Here is a 27,876-nt window from a genome sequence, read left to right as displayed (position 1 = left end):
AATGAGAAAATATTAGAGCTTTCTGTGTTGCTAGTTTCATCACAGTATTTACATGGGATTCAGATTTTTTCCTTTTTAACATACTGGGCAGCATCCTTAGGCCTGGTATTTGCTTTAGGACTAACATATTTTCCAGGAAGTATTAAGGAAAGGGATTTTTACCGTCGATGGTTAATGTTTCATGCAGCCCACTACAGGCACCTTGCTGATGCTCACTAGAAGGTCTACCCGCACAGAGGAGTATACACACGTAAACCTGTGTACGACGGTGTGTTTAGCCAAGCGTGGTTCTTCAGCCACATTTTATTTATGTAAAAAGCAATAAAAACCTTTTGTTCTATGTGTATTTTCCTTTTCACAATCAAAATACTGTTTTATGCCTAAAAAGTACTCCTCTTCTTACACTCTACATATTCTTTGGACCATATTATTTTTTTAAGATTTTATTTATTTGACAGAGAGACAGAGATCACAAGTAGGCAGAGAGGCAGGCAGAGAGAGAGGGGAAGCCTGATGTGGGGCTCGATCCCAGGACCCTGAGATCATGACCTGAGCCGAAGGCAGAGGCTTAATCCACTGAGCCACCCAGGCGCCCCTTCTTTGAATCATCTTATCCACTAAATGACAAGTACCAAACCTTTATCTCTGGCCTGGACTTCTCTTCCAAGCTCAAGATCCAGCTCAACACCACAATTTTCCCCACGGATATCTCCCTGCACTCGTCTCACTCATCATGTCTCCAACTCTTAACGCTTGCGTCTCCAGGGTCCCCCATCTCTGCAAACAGTAGCATCCTCCACTCAGTTTACTTAAATCAGGAGTGAGGAGGACATTTTGACAAGACTGGCTCCTCACCCCTAGTCTGGCCAATCCATCACCAAGGTCTGTTGATTTTATGTCCTAAATAGCTCCCAACTCTACCCACGCCGTTCCATCCCTGAAGGCGCAGAACTCAGTGCACAGGCAAGCTCCAGTCACCAGCCTCTCTTACCTGACTTAGGACAGGTCTCCTCACCCAGCTCCCATCACCAGGCTACCCAATCCCACAGTCAGAGGGAACTCTGTAAAATGCAAACCTGTTTATGTCTATGTCACTCTCACTAAAAGACAAAGCCTAAACCTTCAATGTTGTCTATTAATCTCAAGGCAAAACCAAAATTTCTCGGTATGGGTGACATACTCTGATCCTTTTACCTCCCAGTTTCACTGGGCACCACTGTCGCCCTTATAAGCTGCATTTCCCCTACACTGACCTCCCTCTGACCCACACTTCTCTTTCCCTTTCACTTCTGCACAGACTGTACGTGCTCTGATACCACAAGTGCTATCCACCTTCCCATGATTTCTATTCATTAGCTAGGTCTGGATTTGGGTTTATCCAGGAATTTTTGCTGACCACTTGCTCCTGTCCTGACCAGCTCTGGTTCAGAAAACCCTGCTGTGGGTGCCATCAAAATCTAGCTTCAGGTTATCCCAGGACTTAGCACCCAGCATTATCATCACCTGTTTGCTCCTCAGCAAGGCTGTCAGTTTGAAAGTGGAATTGCCTTGTTTACAGCTGTACCCCTGGTTCCTGGCCTAGTGTCTAACACATGGTAGACATTCAGTACATATTAAACATTTTGTAATGAATGTACATGACTCTCCAGCAGGCTTGACCTTCTTTTTTCTTTAGGTTTCGGGTTTTCAAACTTCTAAAATGAAGATTAAACCCCTTGGTTTTATCACCCTTGCGCTGGAATGCTAGAAAATGGGACTGGCCTCGTATGTTTAGCAATTTATAGGAAGGAAAAAATGATCCAAATTTTACTAACATAGTCTACTATTTCTGCTGAAATTCCCAAATAGATACTTACAAAGGAAATTATCCCAAAGAAAATTCTATTTTTATTAAAATCACATAATTCATCAATTTCTTAACCCTCTCTTAATGACAGTTTTTAGCACTAACTTACGTGTGTCCTATCCTTTAAAAAAAAGAAAATCCAAGTGTTAGGGTGTTCCCCAGATTCTATCATTCTGTACATTTTGTTCAATGCTGGCTGAAAGCGGATTAGTGTTTACTGCTCACTTTCCCACCTAACAACCAGTCAAACTTTTAAAAGTGTAAATCCAGATCTCTGTAATTTACTGTTCTCTACAAGAGCATTGTAAGATGGGAAACAAATTACAACCTGCAGTTTTCTTTCTATGTTGATCTTTTTCTATTCCGGCTTGATGTGTTATTTTATTCACTTATCTGCTGAGAAACACAAGGTGTGAAATTACACTTCAGGTGTGAAAACACTTCTCTGTCTCGGAAACAGGCCTCGCCACTCTTCAAACTGCTCTGCTGAGAAAGCTGTCAGCAAACCAACCATGGGGAGGGGGCACGGAATTTGTGTTTCCACAGCTGTACAGCTCCATGATTCCTATGGAAGTCCAATCCAGTCACTGAACTGCTCTGGCAATTCTTCCCTCGGTTATGGCAGAGGACATTGAGTTAATCTTGCAAACAGAGACCTGCTCATTTCCCAAAGTGCGATTTCCATCTTTATCTTGTCACAGATCACTTTCTCATTACGAGAAAGGTCATTTACAACCAAACCACCGTCACTGAAGCTGAATGATACGTGTATGACAAAAGGGGGAAATAATTATTTGATAAACAATGCAGTCTGAGGACATGTAACCAAAGGAGGGGAAATGTTGTTGATGGTTCCAGCTCAAACGGAAATTTTCCTCAGGAGTATAAATGTGTTTACTTTTCAGTGTCCAGAGTCAAGACTGTGCCCAGGGAAGTGGACCTGTGAGGAACAGTACAGAGTTTGCTTGGGGTCTTTTGGGGTTCAATGACTTATTCCAATGAACACCAGGCAGAATGGATGAAGAAACGGTCAAGTAAATATACAACTTCACTGAATTCCGTTTTAAATCTTTGGAATTGATAATACTTGCTACAAAACAATACCAAGCAATATGCTATCTTCTGATGATGGTTCAGAATGTCCCTCAGTAGCTCTAATAACTCAAAACCATCATCAAGATGTTGAATGGGTCATAATTCCTAGATAGTCCTTGATGACACTCTTCTGACTCAGCTGTGTCAGCTGCTTTCCCAGTCACTGTCTCCTTCTCCATAAAAGAAGATGGCATGTGTACCAGAAAAAAATTATAATAGCACACAATCCTCAATTTATCATGGCATAGAAGTATGTCATTTGAAACTCAGCAGTCATTTTTCCAAGGAAACAGCACAATGCCATAGTGGTTACTTACAGAGGTCATACAAAATACTGCCCATTGCAGCATGATGTACTACCAATAGTATTACAGACGCTGCTTGGGGCGGGAGTGGGGCATCATAATTTTCTGGGCAAGGGAAAGGAATTCAGTCTTTTAATTTATTAAAAATTACAAGGTATTTAGTGCAGTGCATAAACAATGAATTCTGGAACACTGAAAAGAAATTTTTAAAAATTACAAGATATTTTAAACATACATAAAGAGAATAGAGACCATTATGACTCCTATCCTAATACCCACCACACAGACTTGTGATATTTAGCATTTATCATTTTTAGTATGGACCTTTTGTTTTTTATTTGATTTTTTAGAAAATAAAATATTATAATTGAAGTATCAATGTATCTTTCCTTGATTCTATTTGATTTCTTCTCTCACTAAAGGTAATGACTGGCCTGAATTTGGAGTTCCTCATTTTCATTATAAAAGTAGACATAAATAAAGCTATCCAAAGTATACTTAACAGACTTTTGCACATTTAAAAGTGTTTACCATTTTACTGTAGGTATTCCTAAAACTTGTCTTTGTTCATTGAGCATTAAATTTTTTATATCACCTATTTGATAGATACACCTGTGGTCCATTTAATGAATTATGCTCATTTATTTTAACTGCTATATACTGTTCTAAACCACAATCCACTTGTCCATTCTCTACATTAATGGGTATTTATTTATAATAACCAAGAATGGAAAAGATATTACTGAACACTTTCCTATATTTTATACTAAAATATACTTTATACTAAAATATATCAAAATCTGAGAATTTCTCCAGCATATATCCAGGAGTGGATTGCTGGCTATTTATAAATTCTACATATAATATCTTTGTTATATTTATTGCTAGTATCTTCTGTTCTTATCCTTTTATTTTACAGTGACTTTTATAGTATAACTGCCTTAAATTCTTGTGGAATCTGATTTATAAATGTTTTCCTTTTCAGTTGGTGCATTAAAACAATAATTTTATTTAAAGGTTTTATTTATTTATTTGAGAGAGAGTGGCCACGTGCACAGGAGCAGGGAAGAGGCAGGAGGAGAGGGAGAAGCTGAGGACCCGCTGAGCAAAGAGTTGGACATAGGGCTCTGGGGCTACATCCCAGGAATCTGACCTGAGCTGAAGGCAGCTGCTTAAATGAGTGAGCCACCCAGGCACCACTTGTTAAAAGAAATTCTTTAAGAAATCCTACCCAAACTCAATAGTCTCATATATTTTCTTTTGTGAGTCATAAGAATTTATTTTTCATATTTGATCTTTAATCTACCTGAAATTGATCTTTATGTGTAGTGTGAGATAGGGATCTATTTTTTCCCTCCATAGGGGAAACATAATTCAATAAATGGCCCATTATCTCCCAATGGATTTGGGAGATACCAACTTTCCAGGCTTGAGTGTCTTTCCCTCACTTGATAATAGTAATTATTGTCATTTTATAATAAGACTTTGTATCTGCTATGGAGAATCTTACTATTATCTTTTTTAAAACTTTTCATTATTTTAAGTTCTTGTTTGGCTTAACTGACTGTTGCATATGAACTTAGGATCAGCCTGTCAAGTTCGATTTTTTTTTTTTTTAAAGCAAAAGATATAAAACAAAACCAAAACCCTTTGGGGATTTTAATTGGGATTGTACTGAATATATAGATTAATTTGGGGAAAGTTGTTGTCTTCACAATATTGAACATTCTCACCACTGAACATAGTTTACCTATCTATTTAGTTTTCTTTTATGTCTTTCAAAAAGTTTCGTATTTTTTCCCCATCATTTTCTTTTCTTACTCATCTTTTGTTAATGTTATCCTCTGGTACATTAGGTATTTTCTTACTGTTATACATTAGTAATGTTTTAAACTCCACTTTCTTTCTCTTTTTTGGGGGGTGGGGGTCAAAGGGAGAGAGAGAATCTTAAGCAGGCTCCATGCCCACCAGAAAACCTACCCGGAAGCTGAATTTCAGGACCCTGAGATCATGACTTGAGCTGAAAGTAAGAGTTGGGCACTTAACCAACTGAGCCATCCAGGCACCCCTTAAAATTCTACTTCTTAACTGTTCCTGATGTGTTAGAAAATAATTGGTTTTGTATGAGAAATGTATTAGTTCAAGGGTGTAGACTTTCTAATGTAAACAATCATATTTCTTACAAATAATGGCAGTTTTATGTCTTCCTTTCATGCTTTAAATTTTTATTTCTTTTTCTTATCCTACTGAATTGTCTTGAGCCTCCAGTCGAATATTGAGGAAGGAAGGGAAAACCAAACGGGAAGAAATCAGAGAGGAAGGCAAACCATGAGAGACTGTGGACTCAGGAAACAAACTGAGGGTTACAGAAGGGAGAGGGGTAGGGGGATGGTGTAGCCAGGTGTCGGGTATTAAGGAGGTCATGTGTAGTGATGAGTACTGAGTGTTATACATAACTAGTGAATCTTTGAACACTACATCAAAAATTAATGATGTACTATACAGTGGCTAACTGAACATTAAAAACAAACAAACAAACAAAACAAAACAAAAGTGATGCCAGAGGGAATCCTTATTTTGTTCCTGACTTTAATAAAGGGATTTCAGGATTAAGAATGACAGTGCAGATTTTCTTTAAATGCCCACTATCAAGATTAAACAAGTTCCCTTCTGTACGTCAGATTAATTGTTGATATTGAACACCATTTTCACATTCCTAAGCAATTTCCTATGTCAAAAGAGCATAAAACTTAAAACGACATTTCCCTAAATCTCCTGCCTGTAAGATCCCACTAATGAAAGCAACTTGTCTGAGACTGGAAGGTAGAAGAAAAGGGGAGCTGCATCGCCCCAGATCCAGTGGCTATCATGTGTCTAGGCATTAGCAGATAGCAAAGTAGGGGTTTTGCCCATGGTGTAAAACACCCCCCCCCTTTTTAAAAAAAAGTTAACCTCTTCTTATTATTTTTTTGACAGAGAGACATAGTGAGAGAGAAACACAAGCAGGGGGAGTGGGAGAGGGAGAAGCAGGTTTCCTGCTAAGCAGAGCAGGGAACCCGATGCGGGACTTGATCCCAGGTCCCTGGGATCATGACTGGAGCTGAAGGCAGACACTTAATGACTGAGCCACCCAGGTGCCCCATTGTGTTCAAACATCCTTATGAGAATCACTCTTTTCCTGCACAAACAGCTCAGACCATTTTGGCAATTTTCCTGTGATGTCTATATGTCCAGATTTCCTGAGGGAGTCCTCTCATGCTTCAACCCTATAACAAACATCAGGCTCAAAATATCTAGACTATTTCCATTTCCCTGATGAAATTTGACTGATATTGCAAGTGATAATCTGAACTGGAATGTTGCCATTAGAAAAAAAAAACAAAAACAAAAAAACAACCTAAGAATAGGCAGTGGCATCAAAGGTTGGTGCCAGATGGTGAAGAGATCAGAGGCCAGGACGGTGGAGACTTATACTCCATATTATATGATGGTGAAATAGCCTTCGATGGGTATATACCCAATGAGTTTGTGGCTCTAGGAAAACAGAGTGGAAAACAGAATGTTAGATGTGTATTCAGGGGCACCTGGATGGCTCAGTGGGTTAAAGCCTCTGCCTTCGGCTCAGGTCATGATACCAGGGATCTGGGATCGAGCCCCGCATCGGGCTCTCTGCTCGGTAGGGAACCTGCTTCCCCTCTGTCCCTGCCTGCCTCTCTGCCTACTTGTGATCCCTGTCTGTCAAATAAATAAATAAAATCTTTAAAAAAAAGAAGAAAAAGTGTATTCAGTTTTACTAGTTTCACTTGGGGAGGGGACAGAGAGAGGCAAAAGGTAAGCTCGGGAAAAAACTGGCCAGTGTGCAAGGAAAACAGAAAGAAAAAAAAAGGAATACTGAAATTCAGACCTTTCTGTGGTTGGGAAAGCTAACTGCTTCCAGACCTCCAAACAGTGAGAAATGGACTTCAAAAGAATTTAAACAACAGAAGTCCAACAAACCTCAAGTGAATAAGGGGATAGTGAATCAGGTCAAATGTCACACCAAGCATATAGGTTTCATACCAGATTTGAGTTGACTGGGTCTCGTTACTGAGTTCTAAATAACGGAATCTGAGAAATGAAAATAATCACCTTCAATCATGATTATATTTAAGTACTCCCATCCTAGCCATAAATCTCCTATGCCCTCCCTTCCCCTTCCATGACAACCAAGCAGGTCACATTTTGAATATGATCATATTGTCTCATTAAATGGAAAGAGTCTGTATGCCTTCATCCCAGCAGAGAGGAGTCACTTGACTCACCATAGACAGTGCTGCAAGGGAGAAATAAACCTTTGCTGTTTCCAGCTGCCCACAATTCCTGGGCTTCTTTGTTATTGCATTTTAGCCTAACCTATACTTAAGCACCTTCTATTATCCATCTGCTGAGTTCTCTTTATCAATAATGGACAGACAGTGTATTCTCTCAGAGGTTTCTTTTGCACCTGTTGAGATAACCAAAATGGTTTCTCATAAGTCAGTTAATACAGTGAGCTACAGGTGCTGACTTTCCTAAGGTTAAATCCTTACATGCCTGGCCTAACCTCACTTCTTTGGTAATTAGTATTTTTTTTTCTTATACATTATGGGACTAGGTGGACCAACATAACCTACAGTGTGGGTGGGAGGATATGGGGAGGGGAGACAGGGAGAGATGGGGAGCAAGAGAATAACATTATATATACCTTTCGAACAGCAGTTTTAGTCCTTTTACATTTATTATGATCACTAATATTTATTTATTTATTTATTTATTTTATGTTTTTTTGGTTTGGTTTGTGCTTTCTATCCTGCATTCTCTGTGCCTTTAAATATCCTTTCCTGGTTTCTATTGATCCACTGAATTTACTTCATTCTAATTTATTCCCTCTACTGGTTTGAAAGCTAGATGAAAATTTTTACATGTGCCTTGATTTAATGTCTAAAATTAATCAATACCTCTACTCTCCTTAACTAACATAAATTCTTTAATTTCCATCTCCTCTTCTCATCCTTCATGTTATTTCCCTTGTTGTTATACTCCTAATATATCAGTCATTTTTCTTACTGCTGCTGTCCTCTTTCTGACAGTCTATACATGCTATATTTACTTACCTGTTCACCAGATTTTTTGTTCATTAGTCCTTTCTGAACTTCACTATTTCCTTCTAAATCCAGTTTCTTTCTTCCTGAAATATATCAACTAGTCGTTCTTTCAGTGACAAACCCTTTCCAACTTTGTGGAAAACATCTGTATTTTTCCTTCACTCAAACAGACCACTAAAAGTTGAGAGTATTTTCCTCTCAAGACTTCAGTAATACTCTCCCCTTGTCCTCTGGCTTCTGTCATTGTTGTTGAGAAGGCTGTCCTTAGTCTTACTGCCATTCTTCTACAGGTAACTTGGTTTGACAACAACAACAATTTTAACAAAAACAATCACTGACCAAACAAACAGCTTGATTGAGATATAATTCACATACCATGGTAATCGTATTTCCTCCCTTGTTGCTTTTCTGTCTAGATTTTCTGACTAGCTTTAATATTGTTGTGGGAATTAAGTGAGTTAATGGAAGTATAGGATTATCACCTATGCACTCAGTAAACTAGTGCCACCTATAAATCTTTATTTGGATTGGCATAATTCTGAGCACACTGTGGATACTAATAAACTATATTTAGCAGAAAGCTGGATCTGGATTTTGAAAGGTGGTAGCCCCAGATCTGCTCATTTTCATTTAGTCTTTTTTCCCCTGCACTCCGTTTGTACAGCTCACCCCCTGCAACCCACCCGTTCTTCACACTCGACATGAGGCAGCTTGATAAGGTTTTGTTTTGTTTTGTTTTGCTTTCCTTTGCTCTAGTGTCTGCTATTGTGAGTGCCTAACAAGGTTAATATGCTGCTGCTGTAAGTATTATCATTTGGGATGTAATTATCACATGTGGCTAATCATGCACATGCTGAGAGGCCGGGAACTTGTTGTTTTTAACTAGAGGGGACATCTTAATGATAGTTTTTGACAAGAACCATTATATGTGTGTGTATATACACACACACATATACACAATGCAGTGACACACTGTAGAAGGAGACGTAGTGAAAATAAAGATGGAGAAAGAGAATCTCCCAATGGAATAGCTAATATATTTTTTAACTTAGCACTTGTACCGGTAACATTAGTTTGTTAACCTCACTTAATAAGGAGGGAAATGAAATTCAGAGAGGTTAAATCAAATGTCGAGGCCATGCAGTAACTGGGTGGCAGGCAGAACAGAGCTGCTAAATTGTTAGTGAATTGCTTTCCCATGAAGCCAAATTCAAAGGATAATCAAATGTTTCTAATTCTCCATGGAAACTTTTTCAAAAGCATTTGTAAATGCATATTGGGATTTCATATGTCTACGAGATGCTATAAACTGGTTTTTCACCTGGACCATCCACCCTGTAGAGATGTGGAGACTATACCTTGCCATCAGGTTGTAGACTAGCCTATACCACCTTAAAAGCAATTGTGAAAATATTTTTGAACACTGACCACACATAATAAATGAGGTATTACCTTGAAAATGATGGCATGATTCTTGGCACACTGATATGTGCCTGGGGCTAAGATTAGTTCATGTTGTTACTTCATTTACAGGTAATGGGTCAGTTTCAGTAATTTTCAAATAACCTATTTTCTCATCCCTAGGCCACCTATTATTTGAAAAAGAAATCCATAACAACCTATAACATGGGCATTTTCCAAAAAGAAAGAAGAAAAAGATATAGACAGACATAAATCTAGATAAAAATCTATCTGTATCTACATCTACGTCTATCCATCCATCCACCTGTGCATCCATCCACTGGATGAACAGAGAAAAGTTTAAAGTTGGAAATCAGAAAGTGCCTAATTACATACTTTCTCTTGGGATGGGTGTGGTTTACAGAGGGTGCTATAGAAGATGCACTCAGGTTCAGTGGCTTGGTACTCTATCCTGTCCAAGGTTGAGTCAGGGAAATAAGTTTGGACCTTGAGATAACCAAAAACAATGTAATTCTAATCACAGAAGCTGAGGTTCATGTTTTATGTTTACTCACCTGATACAGTGGAACTATTCTAGACCAGACTAGGTTTTTTTTTTTTTAATTAACATATAATGTATTATTTGTTTCAGTAGACCAGACTAGCTTTTTTGCCTGTCAGGGACCACCTCCGGCCAGGAAAGTCCCCGCCATTACAAGATGGCACTTGGCTCACTGCCAGCAAAATTTGCTGCAAGTAAACAACGAACTTTCTGGTGAAGCCCGCCTAAAGGAGGACATAGTCATTGGCTGTTTCAAATTTAATCAGCATAGTAACAGGATTCTCATTGGCTCTCCCCATTGCTTGGCCCCTTATTGGTCACCCTGCCGCATATAAGCTAAGAAAGTTGATGAAATAAACGGAATGAAGCATTAACACCATACCAGGCTGATTGTCGTTCTATGGTGTTTTGTCTTAGTAGCCCAAGTTCAGACCATTTTCTTTCTCACATACTTGCATATCTATCTACCCATCAATCCATCCATCATTACTCTTTACCCCTAAACATTTCTGCATGCATTTAATTAAGCAGAGTTCAATATTTTATGGTTCTTTTCCATTTTAAGGTAAAATTTACACACAGTGAAATGCATAAATTCTAGTACCATTCAATAAGTTTTATCAGATAAAAACATCCATTTAACTCAAACTCGCATCAAAATGTAAAACATGTCCATCAACTCAGAATACTCTTTCATGTCCATGCTTAGTTCATCTTGACACTGAGACCAACTCTGAGGCAACCACTCTTCTGCTTATTTTCACGACAGATGAATTTCACCTATTTGAGAACTTTCTATAAATGGAGTCATGTAATAGATACTCAGTATGTTTTTGAGATCCCATGTTAATTTCCTTTTTAGTTGTTGAATAGTACTCCACTGTATAAATATATCTGTGTTTACTCATTCATGTGGACATGAGGAGTCTTTGCAGTTTTTGCCATTATGACTAGATCTGCTCTGAACATTCTTGTGCAGGTCTTTTATTCTTCTTTTTAACATATGGGTAAATGGCTAAAAATAGAACTGTTGGATTTTCAGCACATGTTTACTTGTATAAGAAACTGCCAGGCCTTTTCCCAAGTGGTTTTTCCATTCTCACCTAGAATGTACTCTCCATATCCTCCACAACACTTGGTGGAATCAGCCTTACTTGTAGCCAGTCTGGCACATGTCATGGGCTCCTACCTAAGAATGCTCTCATCAGCATCTGACCATTAGAGCAAAACCTGCATCTCACTGAGCCTTCTCCCCCAAGTATTTAACTCAGAAGTTTGAGAAAAGGGGCTTACTTTTCAGTGGTTTATCTCTTCTAAGGCCCTAATAGAACAGAGGAATTTTATCTACTATCTGCCCACTTTTCCTCTATCTTGCCTAGAAAGGAAAGTTTAAAATGTCCTAACAGTCATCCGGCTGGATCAAGTTGGCAAGTTCAAAGTTCTATTTTGTTTCACGATATATTTTGAGGCAAAAGATTCTCACTTCTAAATCTCAGCCTTTCTCCCAGTTTCTAGCAATATTTAGACACTTCGGTATTCTAAAGAAGAAAAGTTCCCAATATTCAGGCTCAAGATATTCTCCTTCTGGCTTCCCTAAGAACCATTCTTCAATTATCATGGCTACTCTGTAAAGCAGGATTTGTGTCCTCTCTTACAGAAGAGGGAACTATCCCTGAGCCCAGAGCCTTATGCATAGGGTTTTAGGACCCTCGCATGAGTATTCCCACACATGCCTTTCCCCTTGCAGGCAGCTCCTCTTGGCAGACTCTGACCCACGATGCAGAGCTCTGGAGACATCCCCTGCCCTCCATCCACCTCATGGGGACAGTGCTTTTGGCAGTCTCCCTTAGCTACATATTACCCCAAGGTCCATTCATCCCCCAGCCTGCATCCTCTCTCCTCCCCCCCTTTCTTCCAACTCTGCTCAGTTATCTCATAAAACTCTTGCTCTGTCTCTTATTTTCTTCCATATGGGAACTAAAAATGTATCCTAAGTTTGCCTGATGACTGCCAAAGCAGTACTAGTGGCATAATAAGGTTGGACATAATGAAGAACCAAGGCCATCAACATCTAAAGCCCTTGCAAGTACCAAGCGATCCCTTTTGCAATCTCCACAAAGGAACCTTCTACTTTCTCAACCTTTCCTAATTAAACTGGCTTTTCCTCAAGTACCAGAATTCTACATAAACAAAAAACTTTTGTCTTCACTACTGAGTTTCTGTTTTAATGAACAGCATCACAGCAACATTGTTTCCTATTACTTTGGTTGCAAAGATACAGCATGTCAGTTAGGGTTTAAATTAAATTGAAACAGTATGTCTACAAAAAAATCATGTAGCAAATGCCAAACTGACTTAAACTTCTGGAATAAAATCAATTTCTAAATTAGGACTTGCTTTTTTTTTTTTTTTCCTATTCAGTTTTAAATATTTGTTACAAGAATTTCCTCTTTGGCATGTTTTCTCCTGTATAGAAATATATAATGATACAATAGTACCATCCATAACAGCACAGCTTTCTATGTAGTATTTCTACCTAGAAAGTATATATGATTATAATTCCATTTTATGGATGAGGAAACCGAGATTCAGGAAAGTTTAATAACTCCCAGCTCATAAGTGTCAGAGCCTAAATTCACACCTTAGTTTGTCAGCCTCCAGCTGATGCTTTCTTAGCCACCATAACACCACCCAGCACACAGATTAGAGCTTCCCAGCTTGAATTGGAATAGGTCATGACTGTGTGATTCATCTCCCCATCACTCTCTACAGCTCCACCATGTTCTTCCCAAATAGTTATCCCGATCTCACCAACTTTCAGGAGGATAGGGGAAAACTGGAAAAAGCTCTAAAGGAAAAGCAGTAAATCCAGGTCTTTAATAAATCCAGAGCTATTTTAAAAAACAAAGCTGTATCTAGCAAAGCGACTAGCTATGTGATAATCAGCACCTATGATGTATGTTAAATAGCTCTCACATGACCATGAGAATCAACACAGAATACAGCTTCTGTACCTGCCCTCTTGTTATCCAGAGTGCTGGGTATTCCTCACTACCTTGCTCTAATGGTGTTAATACAGATCAACAATGAGATACCACTCATGAACAGAGACTTTGTGGGCTGCAGCACAGATAAAGACTAAGAAGAGTGAGAGCCTAGATTGGCTATAGAAGCTGCCTTTCCCCTGTCCCCAAAGTTGATGCTTTTCTACCAGCTTGGCTGCTGACCTGTGAGGCCAGAGCCCATTTCCTTGAGCCTACCATGTTGTTAGCAACTTCATCCTTATTTCAGTAAGACTGATGCCTGGGGTGGACAGGCTCACTTGCCCTCCATGCTACCCTTTCTAGTTTACCTTCTGGACTTGAAAGGCTGGAAATCAAACAACATTTTTCAGACTCTCTTGCTGCTAGAATTCCAGATAAGAATTAGGTGCCTCTGGTTGTATGTACTTGCATGAGATCCAGAAGGCAGAAGGGAGGCAGAAACCATCTTCCTGTCCCTTCTTAAGCCTTTTTTTTTTTTTTTGCTGACAATCATTAAAGCCAAGCTAATTTTTGCAGCATTAGTCCAATGCTCAGTGTCTAACTTCTTGGGTCCCGATAGGGAATTGTGGCTGTTTCCAGCAGCAGCATTTTTATTCTGGCTTTCTGGACCGGGTACTGCTGCTACAGGAGGGCCTCAAGGCCCTCCTTCCAGTGGTGATCTCCAAAGTGCTAGCTCTCCGGCTAAGTCAGGCCCATATTAGCCTAGATCCTCTTCCAGCACCTCCTCTGTCAGCACCATAACCCCTAACATTTCTCATATGCTCACTGTGTGTTAGCCATTAGGCTAAATGCTTTATAGAAATATTTTATTTAACCCCCACCCCCCACAGACAAACCAATAAGGAAAGTATTATAAACGTCCCTTTGTTCCAGGTGAATCTACTGAGATTCATAATAGAGAGCTGAATTGTACTGGATCAGAGCAAAGTTAATGGGTAAGTGGGTAGAGCTGGACTTTGGCCCCCGATGTGCTTCACTCCAAACCCTACGCTCTGACTCTTTAAAGGTATTTGCAGGCCTGGAACCTCTTAGCAGACTTTAATTGCCCATACACATCGTGTTGCTGAGGAGACAGCCCTCTTTTCCCTTTACCCATATGCAGGTAGAGGGCAGCCTATTTTGCATGGAGCTATATCCAGATATTGGAGAAGCCATCGAGCTAATGAGATAAAAGGACATTTAAGATACTCCAAGGTATTGCTTTGTAAAAACATGGCTAAGTCATACCAAGATCGTGTCTTAAAGAAAGTTAAAGAATAAAGACCAAAACCAACAAAGCCTTTGGCTTGCCTCTGGAAGGCCCAGAGCTGGGGCTACAGACACGCACTTACCAGGCGCTCTATTAACAGCGAGGTTTCGGAAATGGCTGCCTTTGATCATTTCCACAGATAATCGCCCCGTTGTGGCGTTGTAGGCCAGCCCCACCAGCAGCTCCGGGGCCCCTCCATGAGAAAGCGACTGCGTGGAGGAAGCAGTATCACTGTGAGAAAGTGCAGATGGGCTGAGCGGAGACTCTCCACTCTGGAGGGGGAGAACAACAAAGAATCCATTGGTCCACGCTGTACTGCTCTCGCACAGAAAGCCGGTATTATGTGTGCTGAAATTGTGGCCTGGTCCCAACCGCTGCCAAAGATTACTAACGGCGCACTTGGTGTGAATGATAATGGGCCTGGGGAGTGCGGCCATGGGTGAGGTGCCCTGCATTATTCGCTGACACACTTGCCTCGAGAGCTGTCTCCATTCAACATTTCCTCTCTAAAGACAAAATGGACAAAGATATTATTACTCTTGTAAATCAAACCCTCTCATACAGGAAGAGCTCATATTACATTTAATAAAGACCCAAGTTCCCTCCTGTGTCATTTGTGCTTGAGTGTTTCTGCGGAACCCATCCACTCTAGGCATGAGTTTTGTTTCTGTTCTCTGCAGCTTCTTGATAAATGCAGCAACACAGGAGGCACTCTGTCTTCGCTAGAAGAGAAACGACTGTGACCACCTACCACCACACAGAATATCTGGGCCCTAGTTCTGCTTCCTAGGGTTGTCAGGAATATGCCAGATGCTACATCCCTCCCCCCCCCCCCCCCCCCCCGCCGAGGAAATGAATTATATTGAAAACTAACACTTTTACGAGTGTTTGGTAAAAATAAAATAAAATAAAAAATAAATCCATGCATGGACTGTGGATCTCAGAGACCTTGCAGGCACCAGGTGAGCCTAGGAAGAGAGTCAACGCTTTCTGTCCTGTTTATTCCCACAGACTTGCTTCTCCAAAGTGCCCACCTTTCTACACCAGACACACTGGGAGGAGGAAAGCAAAGTAAGTCAGGAGGTTGATTCTCACTCAAGAAGCACAGTGGGCATTGGCCCTGTGGGCACAAGACAACCAGACTCCCAAAACCACCACCTCCTCCACCAGAAACAAGTGTATCAGACTTAGCTCAAACTGTTGCCTCAACATCTGAAATCACTTTCTAAAGCTTGTTATCAAAAACCCCACAAAGGGACGTCTGGGTGGCTTAGTTGGTGAAGCACCTGCCTCCAGCTCTGGTCACGATCCCAGGGTCCTGGGATCAAGCCCCATGTCTGTCTCCCTGCTTAGCAGGAACCTGCTTCTCTTCCAGCCTGCCACTCCTCTCTGCTTATGCTCTCTTTTTTTCTCTCTAAAAAATAAAATCTTTTTTTAAAAAACCCACAAAAAACCACACTAAAAGGAATTAAATATTCTTCATATCTGTAGGAGAAAATGCTTCTTACCCAGCCAGGTAGAGCCCTGGGCCTTCAAGAATAGGGAGAGCTGATATGGATAGGTGCCATATAGGCCCTACCACTTAGGTGATGACCGCCCAGTAGTGACATATTTGCTTGGTTTGGGGTAAGGATCAGCCTTTCCCTCTGTTTCTGAGAAGCATCTACCAAGGCACCTATCACTGCAGAGCTTGCCTCCCACATTATATTTTGAATCCCTATAAATCACTCTGTTCAGTGCAAAGCCCAATGTCTGGCATGTAATCATGATCAACAGATAACTGATGAAGAATTTTTACCTTCGAAGTTCTTTCACACTGGTTCATCTCCTGCCTCAACTCCATGTCTCCAGGACAGGGCCTGGCATGGAGAAATGGGGGTGTGATCCTACCTACTCCCATACCTTAATAGTGCAATGTTCCTTCTGACATCCTCTGGCTTCTATTTTCCATGATTTCAGGTCTACTTTACTCAGAGCTTAAGAAAATAGAGGGATTGAAGCAGAAATGAGACATGACCTGGCTTGTGTTTTTGTTTTGAGCTTTTTAAAGATTTTATTTATTTACTTTGAAGAGAGGTAGAGAGCACAAACGGAAGAGGGGCAGAGGGGAAGAGAGAATCCTATGCAGACTCTGCATCAAACTCAAAGCCAACATAGGGCTCCATCCCAGGACTCTGAGATCATGACCTGATCCAAAATCAAGAGTTAGGCACTTAATGGACTGAGTCACCCAGGTGCCCCTAAAAGGTTCATATGGGTCCCTGGGTTGGGAGTAGTTTATAAGGGGCAAAGGCAAAAGCAGGAAGACCAGTAGGAGGCTATTTCAGTAATCCAGTAGAGTTAGGTTCTGGTTCAACTTTGAAGATAGAGCCAATAGGATTTCAGGTTGACCTAAACAACTAAAAGGATGAAATTGCCTTTAGCTAAGTTGGGAATGCTGCAAGTAGAATAGATTTAGGGAGGCAAGTCTGGAGATATTAATGTTGAGATATCTATTTAAAATGTAAGTGGCTGGATCTCCCATAACTACATTCCATAACTACTTCCTGGCTCCTTTCCTTGCCTGAGACAGGACAAGCTCCTTCCTACTTCTCGATGCCTGCATGTGCCAATTCTCTCCTCCTGGAATCCTCGCTTATCCATATGCCACAGTCTTGATCCCTTGATTCATGGAGTTCTGTGTTTTATTACCACTTGAGACACACATTCTCTGACCCTTCTAAACCAACAGCAGCCTCTATTCCTCTCTCTCCCCTTGCAAACCCTGGTTGGCTCTCACGACCCTTTCTCCACCAGGCTGTTCGCTCGTGAGGGCAGAGGTGTATCACCCTTTTTGTTCTTTCCTACATGCCCTCTTCCTGCACAGTACATGACATAACAGGCCATAAACATGTTTGAATGGATGACTGATTGGCCCAGTAGCCCAAGACAGCCACCTGATCTTTTCACATGGTTTTTAAAAAGGAGGCCCTCTTACTGAATGACATTTAACCCCCGGCAATAGTGAGTTGTCCATCTTGGAGACATACAAGCTGTGCTCTCCTTCCTCAAAACCCCAGCAGGGATGCAGAGGATAAGGCACGTGGAAGGAGCTCGGTCATATACATGGGAGGTCTGCGGAGTGGCTGGAGATCAGGGCTGCAGCGATAGCCTACTCAGACACACAGGTTAAGGAGCTCCCCTTGGAAGTCCCATCTCTGAGGTTCATCATAATGCACAGTAAATGTGGGGCAAGAGGGAGGGAGTCAGACCACAGGTCACTTAATCAGCAGGCTAAACCCTCCCCCCCACCCTTTCTGTCATTTCCAGAAATGGACTGGGAATACATCCATCGGCTTCCAGGGAAGATGGGCATGAAGGAAAAAACCACTGTACCATGACGTGCAAATCATGGCTTACAAAGATGAGGAGAGCCAAATGGAAAATTAAATTAAGGTGTTTGAATTCACAGGCTGAATGTACTAAATCAAGGGCTGACAATTCCAGATCCTTGAACATACCCGCATCATTAGCAGCACCATTTAACATACTCACACTGATATTACTTCTTGGCTCCAGAACCAGAGTCACTTTCATTTCCCCTTCTGGGTGCAGGTGGCTGAGATGGAATAGCTTCTCTCCCATCATTCTCTCACGGGTCATCTTGCGGGCAGCATACAGACGGAAGCGGATAGCGCAGGCAGCCACATCTCTGGGCTCCAGCTTGGTGAAGGTGACCTTCTCCTTGAAGACAGGGTTGGGGCCTCTTTGTATGCTTGTCCTGCCCCTCTGCTTCTTACTGGGCAGCAGCACTACGTGAACTTGCCAGGAGTTGACACCACTTCGGTCCTTGTCGGGGAGACCCTGTGCTCTCACAATGGTCACTGTGAACTTCTGGCTGGAAGCTCTATATTCAAAGATGACATCCAGGTCACCACATTTTGAGATGGGCTCCAAGACCCCCGTTGGCACCTGAAAATTGGCCCCATCCTGTTCCTGTTGCAGATAGAGGAAGAGATTAGGAATGGAAATGGTAATGCCCAAATACCCTTTGGTGAGGTGGTGCCCCGCTATGCTCCTTCAGAACCCTCTAGTTTTTGACCACCACCACATATCCCTGTACATCAGAAGGGTCTGTTTACTGGTCTATGTCTCCCTTGGACTGCAAATTTTTTAGGGGCACAGCTTCTGGCATATGGTGAGCCTTCATGAATGTTTCTGGAATGAAGAAAGAAAGCTTTTATAATTTACAAAGTGTTTTCATATACACTGACTCTCCAAAAGTACAACTGACCACTATCATTGAAACTGAGATACTAAGTCTAAAATTAGTCAACTATGCAACTGCCAAGAAATAACTTTTTCTGGAGTCCCCAGGAGAAATGGTTAAGTCTGGGCCTGTGCCCCAAGGACCAGGACTTCATGCAGGTAAGAATCCTAATGCAGCTCACAGACAGGTGATCCTTCAGTAGATTTTCAAGCTACATGGGAGAAAATGTTTAGGGTAGAACTTCTCAAACGTTCATGTGGACTTGCGTCACTCAGAGTTTCTGATTCTGTAGGACTGGGGTGAGGCCTAAGACTATTATTCATTTCTCAGGTCATGAGGGTGTCACAGCTGGCCTCAAACCACACTTTGAGTACCAAAGTTTTAGGAGGACACTTGTAGCATTCACTTAGCAAAAAGCAACACTGGATGCAGAAACAGAACCCATGGGCTGAAATCATAACTCTACCGTGCACTATCTTCTTGGTTCTGGCCAAATAGGCTACTCTGTCTGTGCCCTAGCTGCAAACTGAGCATTAAAACGCCTACATGATGGAGTGCAGCGGTGAGGTTTTATGAGATATGGAAAAAGACCTGGTGCAGACCAGACTCTATCAATGTCTATCCCATCCATGGACTGATGCTACCTGTTTTCAAACATGGGCCCCTCATTATAAAATAGCACCCTTAGACAACAATTCACCCATAGCCACTCAGATCTGATGACCACACTTTAACAGCTGAGATAACCTGCATTACAAGAGTGGAGCACGCTCCAACGAACTATAAAGAATGCCAACATAATTTGATTTTTTTCTATGAAGGTATGATACTTCCTCATAACAAAACTATAACCTGATTCTTGTTGAAAATCGGAATCCATTCTCATTTATGTAACTGAACACCAGACTTTGCTGATTTAAAGACTACTTTATTGTTTTTAAAGGAGGTTGCCTGCTTTAAAAAAAAAAAAAAGATTTAATTAATTTATGTATTTGTCAGAGAGAAAGAGAGAACGCACAAGCAGGCAGAGTGACAGGCAGAGGCAGCAAGAGAAGCAGGCTCCCCGCAGAGCAAGGAGCCCGACGTGGGACTCAATGCTAAAACCCTGGGATCATGACCCAAGCTGAAGGCAGCAGCTTAACCAACAGAGCCACCCAGGCATCCCTAAAGACTAACTTTAAAATATATAATAAAGTGCCTCAAAAATGCGCATTCATCAACAAGACTTTCCCTGCAGAGCTGAGGTGAAAGTGCACGGTTCTCTGGAGCGAGACATCCTCGGGGACCCCACGTCTACCACTTCCTCCCCCGTGGCACTGAACGAATTATCTAATTCTTTCCCCTCTCCGTTTTCTTCAACAGTAAAATGGGGATGAAAACTACTTACAGGGTTGTTGTGAAAAATGAAAGGACTTGACACACGGGAGACATGGAATAAATGCCTTCTCTTTTTAAAATTCACATTAGTCTACCGAGAAAATTTAGGCTTCTTGCAAAATAGGGGAAGCTCCTTATATTCTTTCCTCAGCATGCATTCATGAGAGAGTGTTTCTATTCAGAGGTACTTAGTTTCAAGTGATAAAAGTGGTTGCTATAGAGACTTCTGAATACAACTGACTAGTGTAGATATAATATTAGAAGCAAGTCTCCAAGGAGTTAGGTTAGCTCAGAAATCAAGTCACAGTCTTCTGTTAAAACTCCCCTCTATTTTAGCCTCCTCTTGATCATCACTATATGCTTGCTGGATCAGAAGTAATGATGGCCAACATCCACGAAGCCCTCTCTTGTGCCAGGTACCATACTAAATAAACCCTTTATAGACCGCAAAAGCCCACTGTTATTCACTTTAGACCTTCTTAGCCTCACCTTTTATTACGTCTCCCTCTACAGGCACAGGCTGTTGGGCTTTAAGTAGCTTTGGCCTGATAACGGCCCATGGAGGTCTCAACTGCCCGCTCTCAACTCTCACCACAGGCCTCTCTGTTGATGTTAAGGCTTGGAAAGTTACAGAATCCCAGTTGGCATTCACGTATATAAATTCCAGCGTGTGTGTAAGATTACTGCCTCATGCAGTAAACTTGTCTCCCCTTGGACATCAGTTAATACAGCTTCTTGTGGCATGGTCCCACCAGATCAAGCCATGAGTCACACTCTGTGGTGGCTGACTTGATCACACATTCCCATGTGGCTGTCCCTTCTCCCCTGTCTCTCTCTCCCCTTGTCCCTCACTCTTCTTCCCAGGGATTGTATATCCTGACACAGTAGGCTCTGGTTTTTGGGAAATCCAGCTAAGAATTATTATCTTTTAAAATATTCTCATTAACCTAATGAGGTAGGAGTTTTAATATCTTCATTTTATGGGGGAGGAAACTTAAGATTTAGAAACTCACTCCCACCAGGCCAATGCAGGATTTATCATCATTACTGCTCAAAATTCCAAACCTTGTGCTGAACCATGATGTCTCCCTTCTTCTCCCCAAGCCTCTTCCCACAGCTATTTATATTTGTAGTAAACATGTGGGGTGAGGCAGGAGTAAGATGAAAGATGGAAATACATAGTACTTTGAATTTCACATCCTTTTAAGTCCCGGCTCTTAATAATAGTTAACAGTTCCCAGTTTTGTCAGCAACTTCAAGGCAAGGTAAAAATATGAAGTTCAGTGAGTCTCTCTCCACTTCTCCATCAGGCTATCTATTCAGACAAAGGCTCACTCCATCTGCAGGTCTAGGAGAAGTCCTTTGGAGGTCTCTGAAACGACTCTCCTCAGAACCCTGCAGAAGACAGAGCTGTAGGCCATAGCCAGGTTCTGGACAGGGCTGATCCAAACTGTAGCACAGGGAAGCTGGGCTCTGTGGCCCCTTCCTGGGTTGATCTGAAACCCAGATTTGGAAAGGCTGGTATTTTCACGGCAATTAATTATTCCAACACATGTTACCTATCACCAGGCTCTCCTTATGCGGGTACTGTTAATACCACTAATCCATTTGACCTTCCTGCAAGGTAAAAAAAAATCTTTTCATTTTTATCCCCATTTGGCAGATTTTAATTAACTTCTCAAGGCCAACCAGTTAATCAGTAGAAAGCAGATATGAAATGTGGGACGCCTGCCTCCTGCGTGATCAAAATCACCAGCCACCCTCCCAATGTCTGCCCTGCCAAGCCCTGGGTCTGCAGTAAAAAGTCGATGGCCTTTTCTGGCAGAGAAGAGCAGTGTTCAAAAATCCATCAGCCTAACCAGTAGGCACACTGCCTGGCTGGTTTCCTTTTGAGAGGAAATAAATGATTCTTTTAGTTTCAATATCCCGATTGTTCTTTAAGATGGGAACACTTATGCCACACAGTCAAAACCCTAGTAGGTTTAAAGATTTTTCTATCAGGTTGAAAGCCTTTGTGTTTCAGTGAGATAGTGTTGATGTCATCTGTATGGCTCCACATAAACAGATCTGCGAACTCACTCCCCGATGCCAGATGCACAGGGGAAGACGGGGTTCTTAATACAGCCAAGAGGCAAATCAATCAATTCTTAAAAGGCAAGCTAAGCCTGCAAGGCAGGCAGTTACAGGAAGTGCCTCCAAGCTGCATCTGAGGTTCTACCGTAGGAGCACCAAATTACAGTTTTTGTCTCAAAATAGATAGGAGGTTGAATGGAGCACACAGAGATGTCTGGGTATTTTTGGAGTCTGGGAACATTTAGTGCTCTCAACACGAAGTCTTCTATGAAAGCTCCATGAGTCAGGCAGATGGGAGGTTACCTGAAGAAAGCAAGCCTAAGGGAACAGTCATCAAGGGGACAGAGTATCAAGAGGCAGGTAACAGCTTTTGTTTTGTTTTTGTGGTGAGAGAGCCAAAAAGAACATTTTTAAATGTTAAATGTTGTTGTGTGGGATTTGATAGGACTTAGTAGCAGTAAACCAACTGGGAAGCAGAATTTAAAAAAAAAGAAAAACCCAACAACTTATAAGGTTAATAGCTTTGGGTGTCTCTGTATGCAGGGCTGCTCTTGACAAGCCACAAACCACGTACCCGAGTTACTGTTTCTTGTCCTCAGTGGTAGCAGCAACACATGGCACACACACCCCCGCCCACATGTGTCCACCTCCTTCTGCTCCCTCTACGCATCCCAGTGCATTAGCAGTAAGGTTTGGGAACATGATTTTCTGTGATTATTTTTTCTTCTCCTTGAGGAGCATTTGGAATATATGACAGCCTAGGTCCTGATAAGAGATTCTACCTGTTTATCTTCCCAGGCAGCCGGATGCTAACAAAATCCTTTCACTTTTCTCCATTCACTTTTCTCTTTCCTATTGCCCCACAAATTATATTAATATTTTATATTCTTTTACTACATATTCCATCAAAATTAATTTCAAAGTATGCATTAGACATTATTATTTGACATCTCCTAATGTCACAGAGTCACAATAAAGAGATCTAGCTAATGAAGAATAACCAAAAATGCCTGTTAGATAACATAGTGTTTGCAAATCTTTTATTACAGTGCCTGGCACATTGTAATTGCTCAATAAATGATAGTGTCTCTAAGAATCATCTCCAATCATACCTCTGTGCTATTAGGCATATTCTGGAATAAGTTCCAAATAAGAAATAAATTTAGAAAGAACAACTTTTTTTTTTCTTTTTTTAGATTTTATATAGTTATTTGACAGAGAGACACAGTAAGAGAGGGAACATAAGCAGAGAGAGTGGGAGACAGAGAAACAGGCTCCTGTCAGAGCAGGGAGCCTAGTGAGGGGCTGATCCCAGGACCCTGGGGCCACGACTGGAGCTGAAGGCAGATGCCTAATGACTGAGCCACCCAGGTGCCCTGGGGCATCTTTTATCAGAGATTTACTCCAGAAACCAATGTCAATGGCCAGAGGGTCATCACAAACTAACGCCATCTCCTAGATCTTGAAATCAATTCAAATCCCACAAATTTACGGCAAGATCTTCATCATAATATCTTGCATTGTTTCACTGGGAGGGCCATTGTATTTTAATTTTCAAATAATTCTTTTATTCAAGTAACTGTAACTCAAGATTTGGGGCAAATAAAAATAGACTCCACTTAATTGAAACCATGAAGGAACTAAAAATCTTCCCTGAAGAACTAAAAACTCTTTTATATAAACAAAAAGTATAATTGTTGCTGGGTCCATTCCACCACCACTCTTTTCCCCCCCATTTTGATAGAAATATATTTGTGATTCTTTTATTGTATACCCCCTTTTATTGGTACACCGAAAAAAAATTCATTTTATTGGTCATCCGAAAAAAAATTTATTTTGAATAAAGCCTCTTTAGGCCTTTGTTTTTCAAGGTGATGTATCCTTTTCAGAGAAATTTTTTTTCTTGAGGCATGGGGAGCAAGAGGAATGCAAGAACTCACCAGAGAGCACACAACGCTCAAGGAAAGGAGAGAACAAAAAAAAGTAACTTGCCTCTGGGCTCCACATGGAGGAGCTGTCTGTAGCATAGGAGTCTTCAAACCCCCGGTTATTAAAGGCTGTCTCCAATTCCAAGCTGCCTTCTGTAGACTGGCGACTGAGGCTGTGAGGCACTTTGGTCTCTTGGGGAGATGCACCATGGTGCCCGGTGTTCCCCACCTCACCTGGGGACTGGGAATGGGCAGAAACGGGATCATCTTCACCGTAGGACAGATTCTCAGAATAATTCAGCTGGCGGGGTCCATCCAAATCTAAATTTGCAATAAGGAAACTAATTCAAATGTACTATTACTTTCCACCTTTTTACCTGGAGAAATTGAGTAGTAGCAACAACATAAATCAAGACCTCAAAAGCAAAACCCATCAAATAACACCTGCAAAAACATAATTGCATCCACGTGGTAGATAAAGTAGGTCTATATAACCAAAAGGACCATTAGTTCATTACATGTGGTATAAGAAGGTTTAATGCTTTCTAGTGATAAGAGTATGAAGGATAAAATAAACACATTAGCACTTTGTTGGAACTAATGGCCACAAGACCTTGGGGATAGATCTAGAAAACAAGAACAGCAATCTACGGAGATCATACTGTGTCCTGACTCAACTATTTTTCTTTCTCTCTTCCACCTTCACCATCTTATCTTCCCCTTGAAAGGCCTCAGTGGTTCTTTCAAGTAAAAAGTTCTCTACTTGATCCATAGAAGGAACACTGGACTTGGATTCAGATGATCTGGATTTAAATCCTAGCTCTGCATTAAGAATTTACACAATATTTGAACTGTCCAAACCTTTGTTTCCTTATTGATAAAACGAGGATAAAAGCCATTACAGAATCATTGTAAACACATGAAATAAGAGCCTCCTAGCAATCACTAGGTTTTCCATAAATATTGGCCTTGCTTCCTCGTCTGGCCCAAACTGGCCTCATCCAACCCAGAAAACCCCATTTTCTACTGCCTCCATGTTACTATCACCTGCGGTCTCATGGGGTCATGAAAACACTAGTTGTGTATTTCTGTCCACTGTGGCCCTCAAACCCCCACTCCTGCCCTCTCCTTCTTGTCCAGCCAAAGCCCAACATCTCCTGAATCTATCCTCACTTCTTGGACTCAGTATTTTTCTCAGACTTTAGTGTTATTCTACCTTCCCTATCAGCCCTCCCTTACCGGTGCATCTCCTTCCTGTCCTTTAAAGTCTAAGTTACCCTCAGACAGTAAAGGAAAATGGGCAGGGTCTTCCCAAGCAATAGCTTTCGTCCTGACTTTCCTCCCACATCCAGAAAGTAGCCGAGGACTTATTCTCTCTTTCATCTCCAGGATAAGAGAAATTAGAGATACAGACAGGATGAGTGAGTGGGATGACAAAGTATAGATCATGAATTCAGCTCTTATTTATACTGTATGGTAGCAAGTGTTTCTACTGTTGGTCTTAAAGCCTCAGCCAAAATAGAAGCTCCTTGGCCACATATCTATGCTTCCTAGTCTTTATCCACCAATGGGTTTCATGAAACTCTCCCCATAACTTTCAAGGCTAGGCAGGTTAACAAATTTCTGAAGCAGCCAGGTGTGCATCTATACAGAGTAGTGGCGACAGTGGTTTACCAGCAGTTTATTACCTACCTGCAGTAAACACGCAATCTTAAAAAATACATTATTACCCTATGCAGACTATACAAAAACATATTTAGGCAGATTGGTACTCAGAGCACAACTTCAGACTCCTAATTTGGGATTTTTCCAAAACCATGGCAAACCACTGAGAAGTTCCCCTTACTGCCTTGTAATTCTTAATAATCCAGTTCAGGCCCCTTGGAAACACTTTCATAGGACACCATGACATTTTTACATTCACACATTCAGTTATTTGGCAAACATACTTTAAAAAGGCCACAGAAAATGATAGAACAAGGGATATTCCATATGCAAAACCCTACAACATAAAGCAGAATTTTCTTCTAAGGCTCTAATTAGCACATCCATTCCTCATATCCATGAACACTAAAATGTCCTATTAAACAGTGGGTCATCCATCAACGTGTGCAGCACCCAGCAGGATTTCAGCACAAAATCTAACTTTGCCAAGAAATTACCCCCATAAAATTGTCTCATGACTTTAACTCCTACGGTGATAATACCTAGATCAGTAATAAAGGAATTTTCAAAAGCTACATTAAGCCTTGAAAAGCTATTCATAACTGAAAAACATAAGAACTATATTAATGTAACAAACCATTTTCCTTGACAGACAAGCAAGGAATGAATTAGAAAAGCAAAGCTGGGGTATAAGTCACGAGGCAGAGGAAAAGAAAGGGGATTCACCATTACATAAGGCAATCTTCCCGTCCTATAAGTTAAAGAAGATCGTGTCACCTTAAACACATACAGAAAAGTAATTGCCTGTTGTCAGAGTAATGTATCCTAGCTTCTTAGAAATTATAGGCCATAGTTATGTCATACAAACCATATTTATTTTAACAGAAAGATTTTAGCACTTTTTAGTCCATATCCCACTTTGACATGGTATAACGCTATTATCCGGTTACTTTATTTTACACTCCCAAACACTTCTCCCACTACCACCCACATACAAATACTTTTGCCCACCATCTACAATGGTTGGTTTTATGTGTCAGCTTGGCCAAGCTATAAGCCTCAATTAATCAATCAAACACTAATTGAGGAAACACTGTGAAGTATTTTGTAGATGTGACTAAGGCCCTTATGCATTTGACTTCAAGTAAAGGAGATTATTCTATATAATTAGTCCACTGAAAGCCTTAAGAGGAAACTTGAGGCATCCCTGGACACAAAGAAGTTTACTTGGGGTTCAAACTCATGACCCCAAGATCAGGAGTTGAATGCTCTATCAACTGAGCCAGCCAGGCACCTCAATGTCACCTTAATATATATAAAATCCTAACTGATAACCCATTCCAAACAAAACTGAGCACAGATTCCAGGGATAGTTGAACTGTTTCCAATGATATCAGGATTGCAATGTCTAGTTTTTGTGAAACATCCTAAGAACTACAGATTTCATAAGCAAAAATAAGGCTCTGTTCAAAACCAATTAAACAAACAAACAAACAAACAAACAAATAAATGCCCTGATAAGTGGACTACTCTTCTCCAGCCCACTTTTCAGACCTAAAGACCTGATATGCAGCCTCTAATCTGGATCACTTAACACAAACCCTCTTTGGCATTCCTGGGGAAGCAGAGACAGTTAATGCACAGCTATGCTACATCAGACAAAGGCGACAAGAGAACTGGCCAGGGATATGAAGATAGAGTTTGCTTGGTTCTAATAACTCCACTCCATCTAGAGTGAAGGATCCCACTTGATGAAACATGAGATAACCCACCAATAACTCACTCATGGTTCAGATTTTACTTGGATTTGGACCTTTACTTTCACTGTTCCAACATTTTGAAAGCATTTTGAAAGTGGAAGAATTGTCTACAATTAAAATTTTTTCTTAGAAAATCATATTTAAGGTAGAGTGGGAAAAAAAGATTAAGTAGATGGAGGGCCGGCAAAAAAACCCTCAC

The 27,876-nt window shown here is 41.0% G+C and overlaps 1 protein-coding gene across 2 annotated transcripts in view; it reads right to left on the bottom strand.

The window, feature by feature from the left end:
• The window catches only part of SYT16 (synaptotagmin 16), a 101,937-nt gene that overhangs the window by 2,546 nt on the left and 71,515 nt on the right, over positions 1-27,876 (bottom strand). The window contains exons 3-5 of one of the 2 annotated variants that reach the window (XM_059371299.1): positions 24,317-24,573; positions 18,160-18,600; positions 14,708-14,897 (exon numbers count right to left, since the gene is read on the bottom strand). In XM_059371299.1, the coding sequence (XP_059227282.1) occupies positions 14,708-14,897; positions 18,160-18,600; positions 24,317-24,573 (888 nt within the window). The remainder of the gene's footprint in view (positions 1-14,707; positions 14,898-18,159; positions 18,601-24,316; positions 24,574-27,876) is intronic. The other variant, XM_059371300.1, reaches the window with a different exon arrangement.

This window comes from Mustela nigripes, chromosome 13 (assembly GCF_022355385.1).
Source record: "Mustela nigripes isolate SB6536 chromosome 13, MUSNIG.SB6536, whole genome shotgun sequence".
Taxonomy (NCBI): domain Eukaryota; kingdom Metazoa; phylum Chordata; class Mammalia; order Carnivora; family Mustelidae; genus Mustela; species Mustela nigripes.
The sequence above is the reverse complement of the archived record's forward strand: the minus strand, read 5'-3'. Positions and strand labels throughout refer to the sequence as shown.